This window comes from Pollicipes pollicipes, unplaced genomic scaffold (assembly GCF_011947565.3).
Source record: "Pollicipes pollicipes isolate AB1234 unplaced genomic scaffold, Ppol_2.1 Scaffold_4295;HRSCAF=5057_pilon_pilon_pilon, whole genome shotgun sequence".
Lineage (NCBI taxonomy): Eukaryota > Metazoa > Arthropoda > Thecostraca > Pollicipedomorpha > Pollicipedidae > Pollicipes > Pollicipes pollicipes.
This window is the reverse complement of record NW_023596461.1, coordinates 9336528-9362543: the sequence shown is the minus strand read 5'-3', so window position 1 is coordinate 9362543 and position 26016 is coordinate 9336528. Positions and strand designations below refer to the sequence as shown.

Sequence of the window (26016 nt, the reverse complement as noted above, 5' to 3'; positions counted from 1 at the left end):
TTGCGAATGATGTTCTTAACAATAGTCTTTGATGCAGAGATATCACCTAGTCCTGGAAAATGTGAAACTAATGCCGTTCGACAGCTTAAGGCCAAGGCAAGATGTAGTAAATAGTCTATAATTACGATTAGAGAAAGGTCGGTCTAAATGTTTTGCTCGCCTCATGTTCATGTCATTTGATTCGTAGACCTTGTATATTAAATCGAATGAAGCTTCACCCAACTCGCACAAACGCAGCTCCGAATCGCTTTGTCTGCCGCAGCTGGGACTCTCCAAGCGTTTTTGGTCCGTTTTCCCGCCCTAGTAAACACACCCTTCACGATGCGAAACAATCGGCACAGCTCCAGGAGCCGAAACTTAACATTTTTTCATGCGAAGCCGCGACAGACCAGACGCTTGCGGCATTTCCAGACGGCATTTCACGCTCAGACGGAGCTCTAATGCGCAGGCCTGAATCGCAAGTTCTGATTCCCGTGCCAGCCAGCGCCCATTGTCTGCATCAGCGCGCATTGTATTAGATACAATTAGCGTGTATGTATTGAGAATAACTGCACCAAGAACGTAACACTGAGTGCATATCACACGATACCATTACATAGAAAATGAACGCTGATACGCAGGAATATGAAGGCCTCCGCAATACGCAAGCCTGCGAAACACAACACAATCATTCACCAGCTCCCAATGTCCACCAAAAAGCTACAGCGATAGCTAGACGCTTAGCTTAAACACGAAGTATTCCGCGATCGGCGGTTGGAAAAAGGAAGCACACGATCGGTCCAAGCCTGCCGAGTGACTCCACTACACCAATGTCCGCTCGCACCCGGTACACACCGGTCGTCCATGGTACACGCTGAAGATACGGCTCATAGCTGACGAACACAGGACACGCATCGCTCGACTCCCAAAATCAGCGGCACATAAACCACATCTAAATTAATGCCTTGATCTAGCACCCCATTCTTAGAAGGCCATCACGCACGATACCTTCTCCAGCCATGCCTTACGGATGTCCGTAGTTTGCCTTCAGACGGGCTCACCGTTAACACTCTTCAGTCCCGGAAACCGTTCCAGCAGCTGCTCTCTCCACCCCGGGACATCGCAGACAGGGGTTTCCACGCAGGCTGACCTCCTCCAGACTGTTTGCCTCCCCCACGAGGTCGCCGACCTGACCTATGTCGTTGCCGTCCAGCACCAGCCGCCTCAGGCGGCAAAGCGGGCCGGCCGGCAGCAGCACCTCTCCCAGGCGGTTACCAGAGGCCGTCACCTCCTCGGCCGAGAGCAGGTGACGCAGGTCCAGCCAGCGCAGTCCGTTGTCGCTCGCGTCTAACGTCCGCACGGTCACCAGGTGGTTGGTGTGGCAGATCGTCGTCAGGTGGCAGGACGAGAGGCAGAGGTGCGTTGAGTTTGACTCCTGGGCGGCCTCGATCTTCCTCTCGATGACAAATCGGCTGCCTGAGAATGACAGCGGCCCAGTGAGTCGCAGCGACGTCAACATATTGTAAGCACGTGATTTGTTATGAATCGTCGCCCACTCAAATCACAATATGGACGATGAATAATCATTGATAAGGTGGAGCAATCGACAAGGAAAAACACACAGCGTGCCCAACCAAGCCGCCAGCAATGTGTCGGAACAGTGACTGGGACAGTTCTTACGCAGATCTCGGTAGTATCCTAGGCGGAGGGAGTCTAGCTTCATCAGCTGGTCGATGGCTTCCAGTATCTTCTCCTCGTGTTGGAGCGGATCCAGGGCCCACATGAGCACTACGCTGCTGAGCAGCACCCCTGGGGGAAAGACACGAGAACTGTCACGTCACCGGAGCTCACATGAGCACGACACTGCTGGGCAGCACCCCTGGAAGACAGACACGAGGACTGTGACGTCACTGGGGCTCACACGAGCACGACACTGCTGAGCAGCACTCCTGGAGAAGACACGACAATTGGGACATCAGCGTCGTGCTCACGTGCCAAGCAGCGCTGGCGGATGGATGCGAGAACTGCGAGCTGGCGTCCCGTGACACCGTGACACCATGACACCGTGACATATCGGCAGTCACCGCCGACTCAGCCGCCGCAGCGGACGCCGGGGACTGTTAATCCCCCCTCCCCCTCCCGGGAACACGACCCGGCGCCTCAAATACGGGCACATTGAACCCCGGCACACTCTCATACGGCCAGGTCGAGCTGGCAACGATGGCAGGTTCCACGCATGGCAGTTGCCACTGACAGAGCAAATGGTGCAGGATCGCGGGATGACAGGGAGCGGGTTAAATAATCACGGCGAGCAAATCAGCATCCAGTGAATCAGGCAGCCGCACGAACTCGGGCAGGACGCAACGCCACATCGCAGACTGAATCGGATCGCAGCAGCCCGACTTGACGTGATCGGCTGGGGTCTCTCGTGCGTCCCCCCGTACACTTATTATCCGGCTCCATTTCGCCCAGCTGCCAGATGTTCTCCAGCTCCTGGTTGAGCACGCTGCCGGTGGTGGCGCTGGTGTCGCTGCTGAAGCGGCCCGCCGCCGCCGCCGCTCCCACCTCCATACGCTCCTCCGAGCCGGAGGGTGACGTCATAACCACCGCCAGCGGCCCGTGATTGGCCGGCACCTGAGCCACCTGGCGACGGTCGGCCCCACGGAGTCAGCTGGTTGTCTCGGGCGGGAGCGCCGCGCCGGAGCCGCGCTAGGGCACGGCGGCCTGGCTGACGCAACTACGGCTAAGCAAGGAAACATGGGACACTCAGATCAACTAGGTCACATTAAACGAATCTAAATGGCGCGTAAAACGGGAACAGCAGACAATACAAGCTGACTTGAGGTGTCCTGAGAAGATTTCTTTCTGCTTTCTGTGACGCCAAAGCCAGAACGCGAACCCACAGGAGAGTTGGAGTCGCCACCCACCCAGACGGTGTCGAACTCCTCGCCGCTGGGCGACAGCCAGTCGGTGACCGGGTCCTGGTCGGTCAGCAGCCTCAGCTGCACGTCACGGGGCCGGCACGCCTTGGCCAGAGCCACCGCCACGCGCGCCATCTGTCCGCCGGGCAGCGCGGTGCAGGTTACGATGTTGGCCGCCGGACGGCGGTCCTGCAGCAGCCAGCGGTGGTAGAACCAGGCGGCCTGGTCGTCCGGGTCGGTGAAGGCCGCGCTCTGCACCAGCTCCAGCTCTGCGAGCAAACGGTGGCGCCGCGTGACGCCCGCAGCTGGCGTCGACGCCGTGGGGGCGCCATCAAACACCGCAGCACGACACAATCACAGACCTAGGGCGTCACACAATGTCGACAATGTCAATGTCAGCGGGGAGCTTAAATCTACATTGTCAGGATGCGACACAGGCACGGTTTTATCAGCCGTGAGGCATGCACCACACAGGGCTGGGGAGCTACTGAGATTTTCGACGAGGCACACGCTGAGCGCCTACCCCCGGCCCCGACGGCGCGAGCTCGCCAACCCTACTCACCCTTCAGGTACTTGTCCTCGCGGATGGGCGTGGCCGTATCGGCCGCGGGGAACACCTGGGTCAGCAGGTGGGAGCGGTAGTGCCAGGAGGAGTAGTTGGAGAAGTTGTCGGCGATCAGCCGGTCGGTGGCGGCCAGCTCCTGCTCCGGCGCCAGGCCGGCGCCGGCCACCGCCAGCCGACGGTAGTCCCAGCAGTGGACTGCCGACGGCCGGCGCGCGGGTCAGGCGCGCAGCAGCTGTTCGCGGCCGAGTAACGACTGCTATGTCTGTATCCTACAGCGTGTCTTATAGCTCTCCCTGGTTTATTACAGCCTTCACATCTTTTGGCTCGTACGTATTGTAACATATGGCGTCCGAAACGCAAATAATTCTCGTCAATCCGTAGCGAAATCATGCCTAGCAAAGTTCACGTACGCTGTCCATTGTTTTCATCAATGGCACCCTTATATCAATTCGTTCACAACATATCTCAAGAGGTACTTACATTACAACACTGCAGCAGGGACATTTTAGGGCAGCCAAGCAGATAACTGGGGTAGGCATTCAGTAACTTTCCATTATTGTCATTCATGGTGCGCTTCAAACGTCTTCCTGTCACGCTTCCTTCATAATCGTTATCTCAGTCAGTGTAGTGTAAACCGATACACTTGACAATAGGGAATGCCACCGGCCGCGACCTACTCACAGTTCCTGCCGTCCAGCTTCAGGTAACGGTCGCAGAGCTGAACCTCGGCCGCCCAGTCCGGACGGGGCATCATCTGCATCACCCAGCACCTGGCCGCAGCCACAGCCCCTCCGTCAGCAGCGCCGCAGCACCACCCACGCCATCAGCAGCGTCGCGCACACACGCATCCCGTCACAACAGGATCAAGCCTCGGATGTGCCATCATCCGCTTGTTTACGTCCAGTCTGATCGCTAAGCTACGCGGCTGGGTGAGGATGGAGCCTTCCCCAGAACCAAGCCTGTGGCATAAAATCCAGGCAGAACGCATTTTCTTGAGGGCACGGCACGTCATCGGTCATAAGGTCATCAAGCCATCAGGTCAGCAGGCCATCAGGCCATCTTTGATCGCCAAGCGTGAGCGGCGAAAAGCGCAGAGGAGGTGGCGAGTGTGCGGCACGCAGACAGAGCCTGCAGACAGGAGCCCGCAGTCAGAGCCCACAGACAGAGCCCGCAGACAGAGCCTGCAGACAGGAGCCCGCAGACAGATCCCGCAAACAGGAGCCCACCGGTGGTGCCAGGCGCAGTACGACTTGGGGTTGACGCCCAGACATTGCTCGGTAAACTGCAGATCTGACTTCAGCATATCCTGCAGGTATTCGGCGCTTCTGCGGGAGAACAAGACCAAATGTGAATAACGTGCAAATCTGTTGATTGTGTTTTGGAAAATGTACCTTTTCAAGGAGTTAACAAAATGCATAAACCACATAAACACTAAAAAGCGTAATTATGCGACGCACAACGCATAAAATGCGCACACGTGAAGCCGCCTACTTTTCCTTCTGCCAGGTGAGGAAGATTTCGCGGCGGTAGTTCCAGAGCGTGTAGAAGTCGGGGTTGACAGCCAGGATCTGCGACAGCTGGAGCGCCGTCTCCTCATCGTGCACTCCCTCCTCTCGCTGTAACGGCACACCGTCTCACCACTGCTCGGATGACTTGCTTGGGCCATCTTGCGTTGCAACTAGGTGGCCCACAGCGCCCAGTCAGAGCTCATCTAGTTTATATTGGCGCCAACACGACTACTGCAGTCTCCGTTCCCCCAAAAAATACACACGCGCGCTCGCAAGAACGACTTGACGCGGGTTGGGTTAGAACCAGTTGTGCATCATTATATACGCTACAACAATTCCTGGAATTGAATTAAATGAAAATATACTTGCAGCAATCCACAATCATTTCCGTACACGATATACCAAGGGACACACGGTACACACAGGATTTGGGCCGCGTGGTTGGCAAGAATCGGAACAGATTCGATATTGCAGGATGTGACCCTGAAGGCTAAGAACTGAAACACAGCTTTATCCTGGAGAGATCACCTGACCGAGCATGATCCAGTTACGGCGCTGGATGAAAACCACTGTACGCCATTCCAACCTTCACCAAGTACCTTTTTGAAAAGAAGTGCCTGTGCCCGCATTATACTTGGCCAATTTCTTCTGCCTTTCAGCTAGCTTCTCAGCCTGTTGCTGCTCTGTTGTCTTCACCCGTAGCCTTCCGTGCTGAAAACGGTGCATGAATGGTGAGCGGCAGTGCCAGCTACAACATGGCGGTGGTTATTTACTGCGGGATTTGGGCCGCGTGGTCGGCAGGAATCGGCACAGATGCGATACTGCAGGATGTGCCGCTGAAGGCTAGGAACATAATGAAGTACCTGGAATTCATCAAATGACATACTAAAATACGCCACGGGATGTTCCAAAGAGTGGATCATCCAGACGTCTTGCCCTAAATCTGTGGGCAAGTGATAACATGTCCGCGTTGTATCATGGAGACATATGAAGCAATGCAACTCAAAACACCAGTGGGAACAGGATGAGGCGATTTCAGTGTTATCCCTGCAATCAATTACGCAATAAGAGGTGGACATCGGTAATTGCTCACAAACGCGCAAAGTAGTGAAAACACCACCATACTTTGGCGAAAAAAGCAGCAGAGCAGGCCGGACTACAAGGATGTTTTGAGAACATAAGCGAACTCCAGCACGGAGGGATGACGCTGCCACCGTGAGTGCTGGAGCTATAATTCATCCAGTGTAAAAATGGAGTGATTGGAATTGCTCACCATTACACACACAGATGGCAAAAACTCAGCACTTGGAAATTCAAAAGCACGTTACATCGCAGCCTAACTGATCTTTCAGGTCATTGAACTGACCATGGCCTCATTTCCACTGACCAGTCTAGTTTCATTATCGCTTCATTTTCAGCCTTTTCATCAGGCCTTCATACCATTTCACAATACATCAGCATATTTCTGTCCTCCATAAACAATTTGGGAAAGATGATGTATCATTGCAACATGGAGCTTGAGGCCAGGGATATAGTTAGGAGTTGATACTGATAGGAGCCCAATAATTCTGGCAGGATCCCAATTTCAATCCCTTTAGGAGGAGGGTTTACCCCCCCCCCCCCCCCCAACCTGAGCAAAATCCATTTGTCAGCATATTTTGAGAGGCATGCCTTGTCATTTTTCATTGTTCAGCCCCAACCCATTTGCAAAACTACCCCTGTTTTGGAGCCATTTGCACCTTGTATTCACTCCATGTAACTACATGTAATGTGACAACCACACCCAAATTTGCCCAATCCCCAAGTGAATGACCACAAGGTGATGACCCTGCAAAATGCATTCTGGAACTGCGCTCTGCTAGATCCTAAGCCAAACACTTCCCTTTGAAGGAACACATACCTTAATGTCAGCATAATGTGAGGTGTATCACTAGATCAATAAAACTGTGCTTGTCTGTGCTGAGCATCACTGTAGTAACTGAGTATCAAATATCTAACACCCATGTGCATCAATTTTAAAGGGTGTCTTACTGTCATTTAGTGTTATCATGAATGTCTAAAAAGGTAGCCAAACCATCACCAGGAGAATGGTTTGGACTGGTGTGTGAAGCCAGACTTCAAAAATACATATTATGCAGAGCATGTCAAGCCAAGCAGCAACTTAATCAGGAATTTGTGGTGGTGGTAAGAATTTTGACATACTCTATCATGAATCTGATATTCAAAGATTGGTGAATGGTCACCACCAATTTCAATGCACTGAGAGATAAAATGGCATGGTATTATGATGCAACAAAGGCAAGCAACATCAGGCAAGTTAATCCACAAACATGCTCTACAAAAATTATTTGAAAATTCAGTACAGTTTGGTCTATCCTGAGTTCAAGACACATGAGCACAATATTCAGCGCATCAACGTTACACCACACCTGGTGCAGCAGATAATTTTATGAACACTAGTATGTGGGCACATGCACACTAAAGCACATGCCATGCTTTACCTGATATATGGCTATTCCATTTCAGTACAGCAGCATGCAATTTGGCTCCCACATCACATTGAGGTTGTTTTGACTTATTTTCCAAATACAGCACAGCTACAGGCATGATGCATGCTCAGTACCACTCATGCTTCAAGTAATTTGTTCACTTGTTACATCAGAAATAGCAGTTACCACCACATCACTCCATACTAAAATATACGAAATCTTCTAGTGTAGATCACAAACAACTCATTTCACAGGTAATGTGGTGCAATTCTGCTTAGTTGTAAAATCATTGCCACTGTACATCACAGTTGCTTGAAAAAACATTTACATCAGAAAAGGGAGCAGCAGTTCTATTCCTAATAATTCATCATGACCACCAACTCCCATGGATTTTCAAAAGGACCATTACACACTCCTTGTGAAAAAATCGGCCAAGTCTTCTAAGCGACAGCTAATCAGCATATGACGATCAGCTTCATGTTTCGCACACGTCACGCCTTGATGCACTGTTATTGAAATTTCAACTGCTTTACATTTGAAAATTGCATGCAATGGCTGTCAGTATCATATATGAGTTACCATTCTTGAATACTTGTAGCAGCCGTATGGGGCCCTGCGGCTTCAGGACTCGGCAAAGTAAGCGCTGTCCGCGACGCTGATTCCGTGTTTTGCGTTGGTGTAGGGCCTTGCTTGATTCTATTCGCGGCATTCGTCGGTTTCGGAACTGCTGCGTCGGTCTCGGGAAAATGGCAGCACAAGAACTCACTGCCACCTTTATTTCCTTCAATATTCTCCGAATCACTTCACGTCTCTGGTGGAATTACCTCTGCTGTTGTTGCAGAGGTCACCGATATCGCGTCTGGGTGGTGCATGTGCGTTATTGGCGTAGTTTTGATGTCGTTGGTCTGCAATATTTTCATCCTGCAATAAGGTTTTGTCACTGTTTTTCCTGTGCTGAACATGTTCACGTGCTGTTGTACCTAGTACCTACGTACGGGTGGATTGGTTATTGTGGGCGTCAGCAAGTGGTGTTTTTTGTTGGTCGGTTTGCACTTTGCCGTGCGATTGGATACGGGTAACTTAGAAAAGGTTTTACCATTGCCATTCATTTGTATCAGATGGTCATGATCACACGATCACGTGATACTTTGTGCAATTGCTAAGGTAACAGGGCCATTTCATGCGGGTGTCCTCTAAAATCAAGTTGCTGGTTGGAGGTTAGGTGATATTTGTTTACTGAGTGCCTCTGGGATGGATACCATATTGATGAGTGTCCCTGAGACATGTCCCAGAAATACTGGGTCTGGGTGTGAAATGATACCCAATCAGCCTTAAACAGGAATAGACCATATTCTCTGTGTTGAATAGGATTTCTTCTGTACTAACTGTGTGTGGTCTGCTGACACTGGCTACTCGGATTCTTTTTCTGTATTTAGGGAATGCAGCACCCACTAAGACTCTGTACCTCCTGTGTTAAAATTTGGCACCCCTTAATCCCCATGTTTCTGCTTGACTAGATGGAGGAACATTCCATGAAGCTGAGGTGGGAAAAGCATTGGAACATTGGAATAGTGGGCACTTGCAGTGAGGATTCAAGTTGAGATACTCTAAAACAAAGGCTCACCATGTTATTTAGTTGGTTTACAGATGTGTGTTGCTGACAGCCATTGATATTGATTTGACATGATAAAGGATAAGTACTTACTAGCAAAAGTTCCTTTTGATTTGCAAACTATCATGCAAGCCAAGATGTGTTATTTGAGCAATATTACTGAGCAGGAACATATGTGATGCCCTGGGCAGGGTGTAGTCATGTCATACTTGAACTGGGAGGCATTTCTATCTAGCATTGTCCAGCCTAGTTGTTACATATTCTGGAAGCTAATATCTTTGAAACTACTTTTGTGCATTTATACAGTTTTTTTCTCTGTTAAAGCCCATTTTTAAGTTGGGCTGGACATGTAGCTAGACCTCTGTGTGATAGTTGTATAATCCAGCTAGTTTTTCTTGCAACTCTCTAATGTCACTAGTTTCAGCAACCCTATTATGTTACCATGGAGAAGTAAAAAATGTGCAAGAAAAAATTATAGCATTGGTCAAAACATGTCACTCACTAGTCATTTTGATTATTTGTGATACCCAACAACTTATGGAAGCAATTTCATGCTGTGATAAGGTATTGACACCATTATGTGAATGTTTCAGATTTTTCAGGTCCTGTGATTTTTCAGTGATGGTAATTAAAGAATGAGGAAGCAATGCACTCTTCAGGATCTGAACAACAAAATTATCATTGGTATTCACAAGGAATTTCCAGGACAGAAGCTGAAACTTTGCTGAAAGAAGGTGTGTGAAGTTTTTTAGGACAAAAATAGGATGGTGGTCAATTGGATTGTCCTGTGGGCATGTTCAGCCATGTAGGAGGGCTCATATGTAGATGGTGTGACCAATGTAGCCACACCAGTGAGTCCCTTGCCAGAACCACAAAGACCTGCACTGGCCATCTGTATTGTCAACTTTGAGGGTCCTTGGCAGCCTCCAAGGCTACATGTTAAGCTTTCAGCCAACACACCATGTCATTACAAACATACTCTCCATGTCATGGTCACCATGCTGTGTGTTGCACCAGTTTCAGCTGGGTGTCAGATGACAATGCAGTGGTACTTGTTTTCACTAGGAACACCAGAGGATGGCTACTTCCTGGTGCGTGACAGCACATCTGCACCTGGGGACTTTGTGCTGTCATTGGTGTGCGATGGGGAAGTTATTCACTACCAGATACGTCAGCACGGACAGGATGCCTTCTACTCCATTGGTGCGTGACACTACTCCATCAGTGCAGGACACTGCTCCATCAATGTGTGGCACTCTACTCCATCAGTGGGTGATACCCTACTCCATTGGTGCATGACAGACCACTCCATCAGTGCTTGACACTCTGTGCACTTTGCAACAAGATCAGGTATGTGTGGGTGGTGTGTGCTGGGTCCAAGTTCCACTCCCTCGCCTACTCAGTGTTGTAGAGGCTGTTTCTGTTGAGATTTCCGCGCTGATCTCGTCGGGTATCGTGAGGTAGCTCTGCGAGGGCGCTGGTCGGCACGCCGCGATGGCTGCGCGCGATCTGACCAGTCTGCGCCGCCGTCCTCAGACGAAGGCCCCCTCATCCACGGCCTGGATGCCCTGGTGGACCACTACAGTTTCGACGCCAACGGCCTGGCCGTGCGACTGGGGGCCTTTCACCGGGGCTCCCTGCCGCCGGCCGCGGCCCGCCTTGCACGGCACCTCGACCCTGCTGCATCGCGCCACCGAGGCAGGTGGGTGGCCCGCGCCGCCGTGCCCCGTCCCACCGGACCTCGCGGCGGTGTGTTAGTGTACGTTATCACTGATGTGTCCCCATGTTTGTTTGCCCGTTTCACCATAAACGCTGCGCTGTACCGCGTGCTCACTCCCACCTGTTGTGTTGTTGTGCTGCTGTTGCTGGTGTCCCACCTGTTGTGTTGGGCTGTGTTGTCGGCCGGTGAGCTGAAGCTCACCAGCCGCTGGCACGTGTTGCCGCACTGCTGACCGCACGCGGCGCGCGCCAGGCGACGTGAAGATCGTCACCGAGCTGCTTAAGTCGGGCTACGCGCAGCAGAACAGCAAGGACGTGCAGGGCCAGACGGCGCTGCACCTGGCGGCCCGCACGGGGCGCTCCGAGATAGTCCAGCTGCTGCTGCAGACCGGCAGCGGCGCCGACAGCGTCAACGTCAGGGACTCGCATGGCCTGACCGCGCTCCACGTGAGTGGCTAACGGGCGTCGTGACGCGGCGCGGTGGTGGTGACCCATGACCCCGGGACAGCACTGACCTTTCCCCCTTTGATGAAGTCGACTCGATGTTCCAGGTAGACGTCCCTAATGCTTTTGCGGAATATAAGTGGGGTACGATGCTGGCATATAACCAATGGCCTGGAAATTGTGGTGCTATTTGGCAGGTTGGGTGTTGAGTATGTCTGTGTTTGTGGAGGGCCTTTCCTTGCAGGTCGTGTCTTTGCCACGGTAAAGCGCGCCCATTATGCGTGTCCACCTGTATACGCCGATAGCGCTATGTTTCGCCTTGCATTTCTGCGTGGATTGTGAGCGTATCATGTCCTATTTCTGGTCGCCGGATGGCTTCTGAATGCATGTGTATCATGCTTGTTGACCAGTCGGCCGCGTGCCGTCTGCACTGCCTTCACCGGAGTCTCATCTCAGTGACCGTCATCTTGCCCGGCAGTACGCGGCGCGCGTCAACGACGTCCAGGCGGTGCGCCTGCTGGCCGATGGCGGCGCTAACCTGCAGGCACGCGCCTCCGAGCGCAGCTGGGTGCCGCTGCACGAGGCGGCACACAGCGGCGCCGCTGATGCGCTCAAGGCACTGCTCGGCATGAACGCGCCGAGCCGGCCGCGCGACGGCGCCGACCGCACGCCGGCCGACCTGGCGCGCGCCGCCGGACACCACCACTGCGCGGCGCTGCTCGGTGAGCGAGCCGCACCGCCGGCCGACGCTGGCCACCGACGGCAGCGCGGCGGTCCTGGCTCACCACGGGGTGTCAGGGGGGGGGGGGGAGGCAGCGGTCCCGGCTCATCACGGGGTGTCGGGGGGAGGCAGCGGTCCCGGCTCATCACGGGGTGTCAGGGGAGAGGCAGCGGTCCCGGCTCATCACGGGGTGCGGGGGGGGGGGGGGGGAAGGCAGCGGTCCTGGTTCATCCGGGATGGCAGGGTCAGAATCAGGATCACTGGGCTGGCGGAGGGGGGGGGGGGGGATTTTGTATTGGTGTGAGGCATTGTGCGTGCACGTTGGTGAGCGTCCCATGACGTTCATCTAATTAAAGGGAATGATGGTTATCGTTTCGGCAATGTTGCACTGCTATCTAGTTGTGAAACATTTTCTGGCTGCATTTCGGCGCGCTGAAGGAGGCACCACTATTTGAAACGACTGTATGAGTTATTCGATCTGTTTTGTTTTTGGGTTACCTGCGTAGCGAAGTGAGTTTTCATAGATGTGCGTATTCATCTGGATCTTCTGCTTCGCAACTTTTTTGTGACGTTTTTATGGTGGGGAACATGAGTAGTTGAAATGAATTAGAACTTGACCTGTGGAACAAAACGGAATCTTACTTTTTGTCATTGTTTTTCGGTCCAGGCATCATTGTTTGGTTGCGCTCGAGCTCATGGGTTTTGGTTTGGTTGCGTTTAAGTTCGGCACAAGCCGCCGATGCCACGGCGCATGCGCTCTGACTGGCTGCACGGCGAGCTGTCTCGCGGCGAGGCCGAGCAGCGGCTCCGAGCCGGGTACGTACCCACACCACGCGCACGGTATGTACCGAGTACTCAAGGCCGGGAACGTACCGCTTCAGCACCTACACCAACGACTCTGTGTGCTGGCGCGGGTCCATAACTCTGTTGCCTTATGGCGCACCATACGTCTTTTACTGGTATGGGTTATTCGTGTGGGCTCTGCTCCATGCTGCAGCTAGTATCGCGGTAATGTACTTTGCTCTCAGGCGTTGTTCCCGTTGGGAGTTCCGGTTGCACTCCGCGCTGTACTGCGTTCTGCAATACTTGCGGTACCTTTGGGACCGGCTTGTAATAGTAATGCGCTTGTGCCGTTTGATTGGTTCCGCCGTCTTGACCTTAAGCGCCGGATGGCAGCCGCGGGCTGGGCACGTGTCGTAGCAGGCCCTGCGCTGCCTGTGCGCTGCTGTAGCCGAATACGGCTGGCAGGAGATCACGTCTGCTGAATGCCCCTCCGGCCCGGGGTGTGGATGTCGCCATGCTGCCCCGCTGCGTGGCGCGTCACGTTCGTTGGCATCCGCTGTTCGGGGGCTGTGTCAGCTGACGCCGTCATGTTCGACGCGCAGGGGCTTCAACAGCGGCGACTTCCTGCTGCGCACCAGCACCAGAAACAAGGGCAAGACGGTGTTGAGCATGGTCTCGGACGACAAGGCCTACCACTTCGAGATCCAGGAGTTTAAGGCCGAGGACGGGGTGAGCGCTCGTCCGGGGGCGCGCCGCCCGTCCACCGGGCACGCTCGGCGCGCCGTCGTCGCCATCGGGTAGAGCCAGCTCATGATGACGTCACACACTAACTCATGATGACGCCAGACACTGGTTCATGATGACCTCACGCACTGGTGCATGATGACGTCATATTAGCGCACGATGACGTCACACATCTGTTCGTGATGACGTCACGCAGTAGCTTATGATGACGTCATACAGGTATACGACGATAGTAAGCAGCCGGCGCCGTTGAGTCCGCAATTGTTCTGCCTGGTGATCACACCACCCCCAGAGGCTGTGGAAACGAGATAACCTTGCTGTTCAGTTGACATGAGGAAGTTGGTCGTTCCGGACCGCGACATGTCTCAAAATTGATCAACGCTTTTTGCGACCCGATTCAAGCTCGGCATGTATATCCGGCAGTACTGAAGTGTTGGCGTCTATTGCAAAGCAAATCATGGAGCCATTTTTCACGACAATTATTGCGTCGCTGCATGAGAGGCAGGCTACCCATAAGTTAGAACGAAGGCACTCATTTGTCATTTCATTTGGTCACTTGGCACATGCGTCATTGCTATGTTCGGTCAGCTATGTAGGTATGTGCTGATGCGGCGGAGTGCCTACAATATGCTTTCCTCCGTGTCCTCCCTTTAACGCTGGGCGCGCCTTAAAATATCCAGTTCCCTCTTGGCCACTACCGCACGGCGTGCGACGGCCGACTGCGCTGCGGCGCCTTCCCAGCGCCTTCTCTCTGAGCTGACCTGGGCTGACGACGGGGGCGGGCGCGCCGCCAGTCGCGGTACGTGTACATCGACGACGGCCCGTACCTGGACTCGTTGGAGCACCTGGTGGAGCACTACAGCACGCTGCCGGACGGGCTGCAGTGCCGGCTCACGTACCCGGTGCTGCCCAGCGACGAGGACGCCCGGCGCGCCATCACCGACAGCCGCCGGGTACGCCGCCGGCGCGCGCTTCCCGACGCCGAGGCGCCGTCCGGCGGGGTGGACCGGCCCACCCGGGAGGGATTAGTCGGGGTCGCATGCGGACCGAGTGATCGGGTCGTGGCGGGAGTGGTCGGCGCAATCTGGGGAGATGTGGCCGTGCGAGAGTGATCCGGCTACTCGCGTAAATGGTCCGGGCGTTTTGGGGTAATTTCGTTGCCTTGTTCCTCTTATTACTCAGGGTGCTTGTTTGAAATCACTAATTTATTGGTTTGGGCCGTCGCGGAAAAGTCAACTGCGTGTGCTTCGATCCACTCTTGTAATCATCTTGCTGTTCTTCGGAGATGCCCGGGCCACTTATGACAACCCCGCTGGTCGTCGGAGAACGGCCTGGGTCACGCAGGGGTGGTTGCATCCTGCGGGGTGCCGGCGCGGTGCGGCTGACGGGCTTTGGCTGTGGTCGTCAGGAGGTGCTGGGCGCGGTGCCGCCGCTGCCGCTGCCCCGACTGCCCACGCCGGGCACGATCGCCGCCGCGCATCTCGAGTTCGGGGCCGTCATCGGCGGCGGCGAGTTCGGCAAGGTCTACCAGGGGCGCTGGCTCGACCCGCGGGGGAACCACGTGAGTACTGAGCACCCAGACCGGACGGACCAGGGGCGCTGGCTCGACCCGCGGGGGAACCACGTGAGTGCGCGGCGAGTTCGGCAAGGTCTACCAGGGGCGCTGGCTCGACCCGCGGGGGAACCACGTGAGTACCGAGCCTCCAGACCAGGTGGATCAGGGACGCTGGCTCGACCCGCGGGGGAGCCACGTGAGTACTGAGCCTCCAGACCGGATGGATCAGGGGCGCTGGCTCGACCCGCGGGGGAACCACGTGAGTACCGAGCCCCTGACCGGACGGACCAGGGGCGTTAGCTCGATCGCGGTGGAACCACATGAGTACTGAGCCCCCAGACCGGACGGACCAGGGACGTTGGCTCTACCCGCGGGGGAACCACGTGAGTATCGAGCCCCTGACCAGACGGACCAGGGGCGCTGGCTCGACCTGCGGGGAAACCACGCTAGTACCGAGTCCCTGATCAGACGGACCAGGGAAGCTGGCTTGACACGCGGGGAACCGCGTGAGTACTGAGCCCTCGGACCAGGCGGACCAGAGACGATAACTTTCCTTCTTTTCAGTTAAGTTCCCCTTGGGTGGCTGACAACCAACCCGGCCCCTAACCCCCATCCCCACCCCCACCCCCACCCACGTTGCTGTGCCAGAACAAGAGTCAGGATGTGAAGCGACTGCTGACCGCGCTCGGTGACCGGCAGGTGGACGTGGCGATCAAGACGCACCTGGAGGCGTCGTCGGGGGTGGACCGTGACCAGCTGATCCGGGAGGCTGAGCTGATGAAGGACCTGCGCCACCCCTGCATTGTCCGCTTCCTCGGCCTGATCGAGCACGAGCCGCTGATGATGGTGAGGGCTCGGGGCCGTCTTGGCGGTCAGCTGTGTGCGAGACACACGCGTTCCCACGAAGACGGCTTCAGGGTAGTTGCTCGGCAAGCCAGGCCGTTTTCGAAGAGATTACGCCGCAACAAATGCACGATGTTTAGCTATCCCTGAAACAAGTCAGGAGTGTGCGTGTGAAGTGGTATTTGAGGATAATCAGCGACATGTTACGTATTCATAGTTGAAATAGGCTCATGGGCCGTCATTGATGTTTTCTGTGCTCACAAACTGAGATGATGGTGGCTATAATGTAGCCGTTAACCTGCGTGTCTGGGAAACTAGAGGTACGGGGTTCTGTTCCCCGCGGCGCCCGCCTTTTCTGCGAGGGTGTGAGGCAGGTGGCATGATATAGTTTCAGCAGCTGAGAGCGTCGTAAAGCGACACACACAAACGCATATTGGGTGTCAATATTTCACAATCACAGTGTAGCATAGATAGGTCTAGCCGTGCTGAAAGCGGACTGTACGTTCTCAATGGAGGTTTGAATGCGTTTGTCGTAAAACGTGTGATTTGATACATCCAGTCGTGTTACACTCCCGTATAATGTCACCTTGTGACACCGTGGCGCGGCCGGCGGTGGTTCGGCAGGTGCAGGAGCTCGTACCACTGGGCGCGCTGCTGGACTTCCTGCAGGACCAGCCGCATGACGTCTCGCTCGACACGGACCTGAAGCTGTGGGCCGGCCAGGTGGCCGCAGGTCTGTCCCATTCACCAGCGAGCATGCGCGGCGTGGTCTCAGGGAACAGGTTCAGGGTTTCAGACACATAACTGTACCAATTGTGCGAAATTGTCGCATATGTTGGTAATGCTGTACTGTGGTTTTGTGTGTGTGTCACTGTGGTTTTGCCGGCTTTTGAATAAATAGGGAGCGTGGTGATCACAATATAGCAATAGTTTTAACTGGGGAATGTTCGGAATTTTAAGGCCTTACGGTTGGAACCTGCTATGAGCATTTTTTATCCGAAAAGTGTGCCTGCCCTGACAAAAAGTAAAACAGCATATCAGTGGGGTCGATATTACTAGGTATGTTCTCAAAGACCGATGTAATGAAGCTGCATGCCACTGGAGCGTCCTATCTCGCTGTCATGTTGTGGTCGTGTTTCGCTGTTCGGAACGCGAGGCACATCGGTGTAGCGTCCATCATGCGGGGCGTCGCTGACCCCGCCCGCTACCTCACCGGCTGGAGGCGGCTGGTGACGCCGCGCCAGCCGCCCGCTGGTGACGGCCGCCGCGCGCGCCGCCGGCAGGCATGGACTACCTGGAGCACCAGCGGCTGGTACACCGCGACCTGGCGGCACGCAACATCCTGCTGGCGTCGCGCACGCAGGCCAAGATCAGCGACTTCGGCTTCTCGCGCCACCTAGCCGGCGACCGCGACTACTACCAGTCGTCCCAGGGCGGGCGCTGGCCCATCAAGTGGTGCGTGGGCGGCGGGGTCGTGCTGCGGCAGACGCAGGCGCGGGAACGTCGGCTGCCCGGTCCACTGGGGCGGCCCTCAGGCTCGTGTGGGGCGGGTGCAGCTGACAGCGGGTGCGGGCTGATTCGGGGGTCGGGCTGCGGCAGGCGCAGGCGCGGGGATGTCGGCCGCCCGGCCCACCGGGGAAATCCTGCGTGCCATGAGGTCCGTGTCTTGATGTCACATTCTGACATATTTATTGACGTGTTAGCTGATTTTCATTTCGGTGTCATTTCCCACAGTCGCGAAATTACGCTCTCGCCTTGTCTGGTTCGCATACTGCACATCTGTCAGCTTTCTGAATGCTGTGATATGTTTAACAAGCACCCAGTAGGAATGGAAGTCCGTCATGTTCGTGTCGTTGACTTACAACTGACAGCTGATAGAAATATGTTCTCTCACCAGTCGCTTTTTAAGCGAAGTTTGTCTCCCGGAGCGCTCAATAGGTATTAATTATTATTACGCGCTGACAAGGGTATCTCAGCGGGCTGTGAAGGCGGCAAACAGCAAACATGTGGCGCCTGCGCTGCAGCGCCATGCCGCGACGTCTCGCGGACAAGAGGTGCACAGCCTTCCAGGGCGGTGTGCGGCTGGCTGGGGGCGCAGCACCGCTGGGACCGAAGCGGTGCCGCTCTGTGTCGGCTCGGTGTGACCTGCCCGACCCTCTGGCCAGGTACGCCCCGGAGGCCATCAACTTCGGCACCTTCAGCGCCGCCAGCGACGTCTGGAGCTTCGGTGTCCTGCTCTGGGAGATGTACTCATACGGCGAGCAGCCGTACGGCGACCTGCCTGGTGTACAGGTGAGGGTGGTCACTGGTCTGGTGTACAGGTGAGGGTGGTCACTGGTCTGGTGTACAGGTGAGGGTGGTCACTGGTCTGGTGTACAGGTGAGGGTGGTCACTGGTCTGGGGTACGGGTGAGGGCGGTCACTGGTCCAGGGTCCAGGTGAGGGTGGTTACTGGTCTGGTGTACAGGTGAGGGTGGTCACTGGTCTGGGATCCAGGTGAGGATGGTCACCGTTCTGGGGTCCAGGTGAGGGTGGTCACTGTTCTGGGGTCCAGGTTAGGCCAGTTACAGGCCCAGACTGCTGTCATGGTGGCGGTCGCGTGTCACCGAGCGGGTCTAAGCACTAGTAATGCAGTTAGCCCGGTGTTGGAGCTGTCACTATTGTTACCTGGAAAGCGGAAAATTATACATAGTAGCGATGGCTGTCCCATAATTGGATAGCAATTGTCCATTGCACACATCAATCCTTGGTGCGACTGATCCAGCAGTGCGTAGCCGCTGTCCCTGCTGTCCGTGCCGTCATAATGCCTCGTGTCCGCTGCGCGGCCTTGTGTGACAACTGTTTGCCGCCGCCCTTATCTCGTTTCGTCTGGCCGTGACCTCTCCTGTCTCGCGCCGGGCTGCAGGCGTTCCTCGAGATCGTGGAGCTTGGCCAGCGTCTGGAGAAGCCCGAGTACTGCCCGGGCGGCATCTACGAGGTGATGTTGAAGTGCTGGGCGTACGACGCCAAGGAGCGGCCCAGCTTCTGCGCCCTGCACAAGTTCTTCGACAGCGACAACGAGTATCGCAACCTGTCGGACCTGGCCACCCCTCAGGTGAGCGCGCGTGTCGGATCTGACTTCCCCAGACCGGTCTCTGCGTTCTAACTGGCTACCCCTGAGGTCGTAATACGTGTCAGATCTGGTTTCCCCGGGCTGGTCCCGATCTGGCCACCCCTGAGCTCGGTATACATGTTCCATTCTGGCCACCTCTTGAGTTCTGGGGTCGGATCATCGGCCGGGCCACGCTCGAGAGGTCAGGCCGTTTCACGTGTTGGAGTTCAATGGTGTTTTGTTTATCTCGGCGATGGCAAAACCATTGAAGAATGTATAATTCATCCGTAGCTGTTACGTTCGTGATAAACATCTCTGAACATCGTTGATGGTAGAATATAACTGTGATATTTGTACAGTTCGGACCCTATGCGACATGTTTTTTTCAGCTGGCAAGATTTCTGGCCATCTGTTGTATTGTCATGCGAGTTAATCACTCCTGCGAATGTCGGTGAATGAAGCGTACGTCTGAGCGCCGGTGTCTGCCGTGTCTACGTGGCGGCGATGTCTGCGCTGCGCTGACGCTCTGGTGTCTGCGTGGTGGTGATGTCTGCGCTGCGCTGACGCACCGGTGTCTGCCGTGTCTGCGCGGCAGTGATGTCTGCACTGCGCTGACGCGCCGGTGTCTGCCTTGTCTGCGTGGCGGTGATGTCTGCACTGCGCTGACGCGTCGGTGCCTGCCTTGTCTGCGTGGCGGTGATGTCTGCGCTGCGCTGACGCATCGGTGTCTGCCGTGTCTGTGTGGCGGTGGTGTCTGCGCTGCGTTGACGCGCCGGTGTTTGCCCCCGCCGCCCAGGTGGTGACGCTGACTGCCGTGCCGCCGTCGCCACCGGCTGAGGAGGTGGAGCCAGAGCTGGAGTCGGCTGCCCGGCCGTCGGCCTCCGACATTTACGACGTGCTGTCGGCGGCGCGCTCGGTGCCGGTGTCGCCCGGTGCCGCCCTCTCGCCGCCGCTGCCGCCCAAGCCGACGCGGTCGCCGCGGCCGCCTCCGTCGCCCGCCGATGAGCTGTACGACGCGCCGCGTTCCCACAACGTGCAGCCGCCGGCGCCGGTAGCCGCGGAGCCGCCGGCGGAGGACGAGCCGGCGCCGCTGTCGGAGGAGGAGGCGGCCGTGCTGCGCCGACCGGCCGACGCCGCTCGCTCGGCGCCGGAGGAGGCGCCGCCGCCGGACAGTTCGCTTGCGCCGCGGCCTCCGCCTCTGGCGCCGTACTCGCTGGTGGGTGGGGGACCGCTGGGACCCTACTCACACCTGGCTGGCTGGCCGCCGGCCGAGACGCTGGCCGCCCTCTCCGAGACGTACGCGGTGCCAGTGAGGGCGACCGGCCGCGACGGCGACACGTACGACGTGCCGCAGAGCCCGCGTCGGCCGTCGGCGCCGGCCAGCTCTCGGCCGGCTGGCGCCACCTCGTGAGGCGCACCTGCGGCCGGGGGAGGCAGCGGCGCTCGCGCCGCGCCCCGGCCGCAGCACTGTTGAGCGGTGTGCACCGGGGGGGGGGGGGGGGGGCGAGCGCGTCGCAAGAGCGATGGCGACGGCGCGCTGCGTCAGCAGCGACGCCGGCTCAAGCCCAGACGCTGTCCGCCGCTGATCGGGCGCCGGCGCCGTGCGGCGACCGCCCCGTGGTGCGACAGACCAGCTGCCGCCGCCGGGGCGTCGCTTCCGTTATCTGCTGCGTGCCGGGCGGACATTTAGCCGGCACGTGTGCTGACTTCTCCAGCCCGTTTGTCGAGCTGTCGCCGTTGAGTTACGTTGTGCCGCGCATTGCATACGAGTATGTACCTGGTCACGCATGCTTTACGAGCCTGTACTGACAATATTGGCTTTACAACGGCAGGCTTTGGGTTCTTCAGTGCCTGGCCGTAGTGTTTTGCTACGCTTTATCCACGGAGGCCTTGAAGGATATGTTAGCCCCCTAGCCTTGAGGGAGAGCGCCACCGCGGAAGTTTATGTCTTCCGACGTGTCCATGTGGGTCGTGTCTGGTTGGAGCTGCGACACGAGTTATCGAGAACTTACCGTTAAGAGCTCCGTGCCGGGTTTCCGTTTAAAATGACCGTTTTATCTCGCCAATAAGCAGTCTCAAAGCCTATCCTTGGTTCTAGAGGAAGTTGTCATGGTATTTCAAGCTTCATTCATCTGTTTTGTAGTTGGCAGTCGGTCGATTGGTTGATTCAAGTGGTATATGGAGTGAGATAGTGCTGTGTGCAACTTACGCCAATGTTTTTTTATCGTAAATTTAATCAAAATTATATCGTTTGAGGGATGGGGCTTTGGCTGATTCGGATGTACTTTCAAAGACTGGTGACTAATCCCGCACTTTCACTGTAGGGGTTTGTGGTGGCCTCCAAATGGGGCAATCACGCTTGCCTTCGTCTGGCTGCCCTTTTGGGCCGGAAATGTCCCAGCGGTTGTATTTCTGAGCGAATCATGACATTTTCTGTGTCACAATCGCCTGTAGCGGGTTTTATAAACAAAACGTACAACATGACCTACTTTAAGGTGAACACGTTCCGTGTCTTATCGAAATTGCACTCAGCACTTGTGCTTGCCATGTATACGTATGGCCATATGCAGTGCAGTCGTTTAGCACCTATATCTGTTGTATGTTACCTATATCTGTATGTTTTATATATGCTTGTACTTCCTGGTCTTCATGCGAGAATCTTGCAGATTACTGTCGGCATAGGCGTAGGAAACTGCATGCGCATGTACGTGCATGAGTGCCATGGTACCCCACTTTCAGAGGGTGGAACAATTACCCTACGAGGTCGCATGCAAGGATTCGGCATAAAATGATCGTTGCGCCCCCACTCGGATACGTGCCTTCACCCATCATTGTTGGGGACGGTGGCCGCTGCTGTCCGGTGCCGTGCGTCAGGTGCCGCCCGTGGCCCGCCCCGAGCGCCTGTCTCACTGAGTTAGCATCTCGTTCGCGGTCCGGTCTGCATGCCTTCGACCGACTCTGCGCTGTGATATGCCCGAAAGCTGGCTAACGTCGCCATGTCTGTCTGTATTTGCTGGTGGCGTGCGTGAGCCGCAGAGCCGGGCCTGCAGAGGCGGCGAGCTCCGCTGGCGCCGCGGCCGCGCCTCGGCCGGTGGCGGCGGCTCGCCTCGCAGCCACACCCGGCCATGTTTGGTGACGGCGACGCGTGCGCGGTGTGCGGCAACGGGCGGCGGGCGCGGTCACCAGCTCCGACTTCGGCGTCGGCTCTCTGTGTACTCAGGCTTTGGTCATATGCATCGCATGCTCGTCGTTTGGACCGGTCGAATTACGGTCACCAGTTGGCGATGTCGCGAAGGTGAGGCCGTCTCGTTTCGCTTTGGCCCGATTTGCGCGACGATACCGAGGGCACAACCAATGAGATCGGGAGGATGTTTACCCGGAAGCTGTCGGGGAAAGTGTCTTATGTATTGAAGAAGAAATACACACTACGTTGAACAACACAAGCGGATTTCATTACAAACAACTTGGACCGGAAGTGATGTTAACCTGCTGATTTGTTGCTCCTGTCACGAACTCAGACAAAGTTAATTTACACGCACGCGTGTCACCACAAACTACGGCTGGAATTTTCCTGTGAGCGGGCGGGGCGATCGTTCAGCAGCCGCAGCGTCTTCGAACCACACAAACCTTGCCGGGCGGGTACCAGGGCCGCTGCGTGGTTGATCTGCGGACAGCAGCGTTCGCTAGGTCACCTACGTTTGCGACGCTCCCGTCCATGGGTCACGCTCCCCAGCTGCGGGCCGAAGGCAGCCCGCTACCCCTGGCCTGAGTCGTCGCACCCGCGTGGCTGAGTCATGGTCGCGCGCCGCCTGCTGCGTCATGCCGACTCAGGGGTCGGGAAGCTACAGCCGGGAGGGTGGGTCAGGGGCCGCGCTCCTGACTCACGAGTCCGGACCTGCTGGCCGTGTGGCTCGCCTCAGTGCAAACACCAGCTCCGGGAACGACATCGATGATAGCTCGGCCCTGTTCAAGCCTTGCGCTACTGCCACGGGGATTTTACGACTGGGAAGAATGCAACGCCGACGGAATTTGCTTCGTTACACAGAACTGCGGTTGCGCGCGCCTTTCAATGGCACCACGTACGCACACGAACCAGAAAAAGGTGTAATGGTATTCAGGCTTCGGTCTGTAAATCGTTTATGAATAGAACAAGTCCATAAAACTTCATCGTTCGCGGAAACTACCTATGCGGTGCGATTAAGTAGAGCGTATGTGTCTACCTTTGTGGCTCAAACTCAGCCCTGGTCGAAGGAACAGTCGGTCCAGAGCTCACCGTTTCTTGCAGTCGGGTATCCGTCCCTCTGCCATTTCTGCCTTAGCTGCGCGCGCGCATTTCTGGTGCTCGACGAACCTGTAATCGGTGACCGATGTTCATCTACCAGTCGATTAAGACACTAGGATACGCTTCACTTGTTCCTCAGCTGGGATTTCACTTTTTTTAGGTTACTGAGCGGCGCACATCGGTATGATTTGTCCGTGCGTTATGCACACCCTTGGAATACCGCTTCCATTGACGTGGCGTGATACCGATCGTCATTCGTAGCTTCAAGGCACCATGTGTGCCCTGCCGTTTGGCTCACTCAGGATTCTGCTGTCAAGCTTACGGGGTGCACATGCTTTACAACTACGATTTTTGCCGCCCGCTCGCTCCGTTTCACGCCCTGTTATGCCTGTAAACTTTAGACTTCGGCGATTCTGTTGCTGCTTTGTTTTCGACGACGCTTACATGAGTCAGTGGATTGAAAGCAAGTCCATAATACCGTATTTTCTAAACTGCTATCTAAACTATCTCCCTTGACGACACTGGCACCGCATTGCTCGGTACTCAATCGTGAAGCGCTCAGTGCATAGAGCGCGCACATTTTCGTGATCTTTTGATAGTTGCTGTGTCTTCGGAATTTTAGACACAACTACCTTGAGGACATCGAGGAGGGGGGGGGGGGGGTAGTTGCACTCCTTTATGTGTAATGAATTCCAAACAATGCTGACCTGACAGTGGGTATGGGTATCCATCTGTGTTAGCCACTGCGTGTCTGAGAAACCAGATGTACGTGGTTCGATTCCCCGCGGTGCCCGCCGTTCTGCCGGGGTGAGAGATAGGCGACGCCGTATAACCCCAGCAGGTGAGCACGTCGTAAAGTCCCAATGGCGCATGCACACACACACACACACACACACACACACACACACACACACACACACACACACACACACACACACACACACACACACACCCAATGGTAAAAAGCCAGATGGTTGGGGCGGGCTGCGTCATGCCTATCGTCAGCACAAGGGTGTCGCACGGTGCAGTGTCCAAGCAAGAGCGGTGTGCTGCACTATGCCAGAGAAAGGTAGGGATGCCCGCGGCCGTGATCAGGACGAACAGGCACGGAGCGCTTGTTCCGTGACAGGAATAAAAGCCGCACCGACCCCGGCCGCACCGACCCCACCATGGTCCATGGGTATCCATCTCCCGCTTTCATGGACTTGTCGCACCTATTAGTAGAGTTTCAGAACAGGCCTTCATTACAACACATCGCCCATTTGCTTCTCGATTAACGGTTTAGAAGGGAAAGATTGCACATAAATTAAAGATGACAGCGTTCCCGCGTGAAAACCGCTGCCGTAATACGTGCTTCGCTTAGCCCCTGACCGTACTGACACCCGCACCGGATGGGTCGGAGTGCAACGCCTGCCCCCCCCCCCCCTCCCTCCCCCCCCCCCGCTGGGCTAGCTCGTGCGTGCCGTGTCGTAGAGAGTCCCTCCGAGGCAACGACTGCGGCCCTGTGAGGGACACTCCGATCGCACCGAATCACCGAGCAGTGGAGCAGGCCGTCAGTTCACTGGGTACATAGGATATAACAGCAGATGTACATAACAACAAACCCACCGAACATAATAACAGCCCTACCGAACAGGACCCCTGTCATAGACCTTTGGTCCATCTGCGACGGCTATCTGACTTAGGAGCGCGCTCAGACTTGTTCTTCTTCCCGTACTCTGCCACACGCACACACACACACACACACACACACACACACACACACACACACACACCACACACACACACACACACACACACACACACACAACACACACACACACACACACACACACACACACACACACACACACCACACACACACGCACACACACACGCGCGCGCGCACACACCACACACACACACAACACACACACACACACACACACCACACACACACACACACACACACACACACACACACACACACACACACACACACACACACACACACACACACACACACACACACGCACGCACTCCAGGTATTCAGCTGTTCCACCTTTAACATCCAAATCGCCTCTCTCTCTCTCTCTCTCTCTCTCTCTCTCTCTCCTCTCTCTCTCTCTCTCTCTCCTCTCTCTCTCTCTCTCTCTCTCTCTCTCGTGATTAATGGCTGTCTGAATCAAGGCAGGTGAGGGTAACAACCGCAGGGCGACGGCGACATGCGTACCTACTTGTTCTCCGTTTCGCTGCATCGGTTCAGCATGCGCATGCGCTGGTGGTCGTTAGAGGTGGCGTGGCGAGTCTTCCCACGTGTCGCGCTCGTCGATCCACTGACGCTGGTAGTCGTGCGCGATGATCTTGGCCATGTTTTCTGGCTCCTGCCGCACGGGGAGAGAAATGCGGTGAGATCATTCAACGGGGAAATTTGTCAGTCTTGATCGTCTCAGTTTCCATTGGTTTGCCACATAGTACCACAGGGTGCGTGCTAGTGGAATGCTCATGTGACTTGCATGAAAGACAGAAATGTTGCCCTGACGTGATCCCAGATCCCGGGATCCGCTTTGAAAGTCCCGCTAACACCATGACGGATAAACATGGCTGCAGTAGTTCATCAAAGCTCTAGGTAACCGCCATCACCTCTCCAACTGTCATTAGGGGAGGGCTTATTCACTGATTCCTCAGTATCCGGTGCAGCGGAGAGAGAGAAGGAGAGAGAGAGAGAGAGAGAGAGAGAGAGAGAGAGAGAGAGAGAGAGGAGAGAGAGAGAGAGAGAGAG

At 55.7% G+C, this 26016-nt stretch overlaps 2 protein-coding genes and 1 long non-coding RNA gene across 3 annotated transcripts; 1 reads left to right on the top strand and 2 right to left on the bottom strand.

The window, feature by feature from the left end:
• Nucleotides 1-525: 525 nt before the first annotated feature.
• On the bottom strand, nucleotides 526-8162 carry LOC119097138 (geranylgeranyl transferase type-2 subunit alpha). Its single transcript, XM_037220194.1, has 10 exons — nucleotides 8042-8162; nucleotides 5573-5684; nucleotides 4957-5081; nucleotides 4692-4790; nucleotides 4147-4235; nucleotides 3463-3660; nucleotides 2907-3169; nucleotides 2424-2622; nucleotides 1660-1788; nucleotides 526-1455 (listed from the first exon to the last, which is right to left on the bottom strand). Exons 2-10 carry the CDS (start codon nucleotides 5600-5602, stop codon nucleotides 1043-1045), a joined length of 1545 nt encoding a protein of 514 aa, XP_037076089.1. The 5' UTR covers nucleotides 5603-5684; nucleotides 8042-8162; the 3' UTR covers nucleotides 526-1042.
• Nucleotides 8163-8293: 131 nt separating this feature from the next.
• Nucleotides 8294-21886, top strand: LOC119096673 (tyrosine-protein kinase HTK16-like). Its single transcript, XM_037219566.1, is given in 20 exon segments — nucleotides 8294-8334; nucleotides 9668-9808; nucleotides 10140-10277; nucleotides 10611-10732; nucleotides 10734-10776; nucleotides 11047-11240; nucleotides 11716-11853; nucleotides 11941-11959; nucleotides 12681-12774; nucleotides 13344-13470; nucleotides 14280-14438; nucleotides 14894-15046; nucleotides 15740-15886; nucleotides 16508-16616; nucleotides 17167-17338; nucleotides 18049-18175; nucleotides 18788-18976; nucleotides 19770-20024; nucleotides 20127-20282; nucleotides 21848-21886. Coding segments are annotated over 19 exon segments (2469 nt in total). The 5' UTR covers nucleotides 8294-8334; nucleotides 9668-9720.
• A 442-nt stretch (nucleotides 21887-22328) lies between these two features.
• Nucleotides 22329-25536, bottom strand: LOC119096465 (uncharacterized). The gene is made up of 3 exons (XR_005094069.1): nucleotides 25468-25536; nucleotides 23247-23324; nucleotides 22329-22637 (listed from the first exon to the last, which is right to left on the bottom strand). It is a non-coding gene; the product is annotated as an uncharacterized LOC119096465 (long non-coding RNA).
• Nucleotides 25537-26016: the final 480 nt, after the last annotated feature.

Excerpts from the sequence above, each read along its gene's own strand:
- LOC119097138 (XM_037220194.1), bottom strand. The coding sequence starts at position 5,602 with ATGCGGGCACAGGCACTTCTTTTCAAAAAG. Across the intron at positions 3,170-3,462 it reads CGAGGACAAGTACCTGAAGG|AGCTGGAGCTGGTGCAGAGC; the intron begins GTGAGTAGGGTT and ends GTTTGCTCGCAG. Across the intron at positions 1,456-1,659 it reads AGGATACTACCGAGATCTGC|GCAGCCGATTTGTCATCGAG; the intron begins GTAAGAACTGTC and ends TGTCATTCTCAG.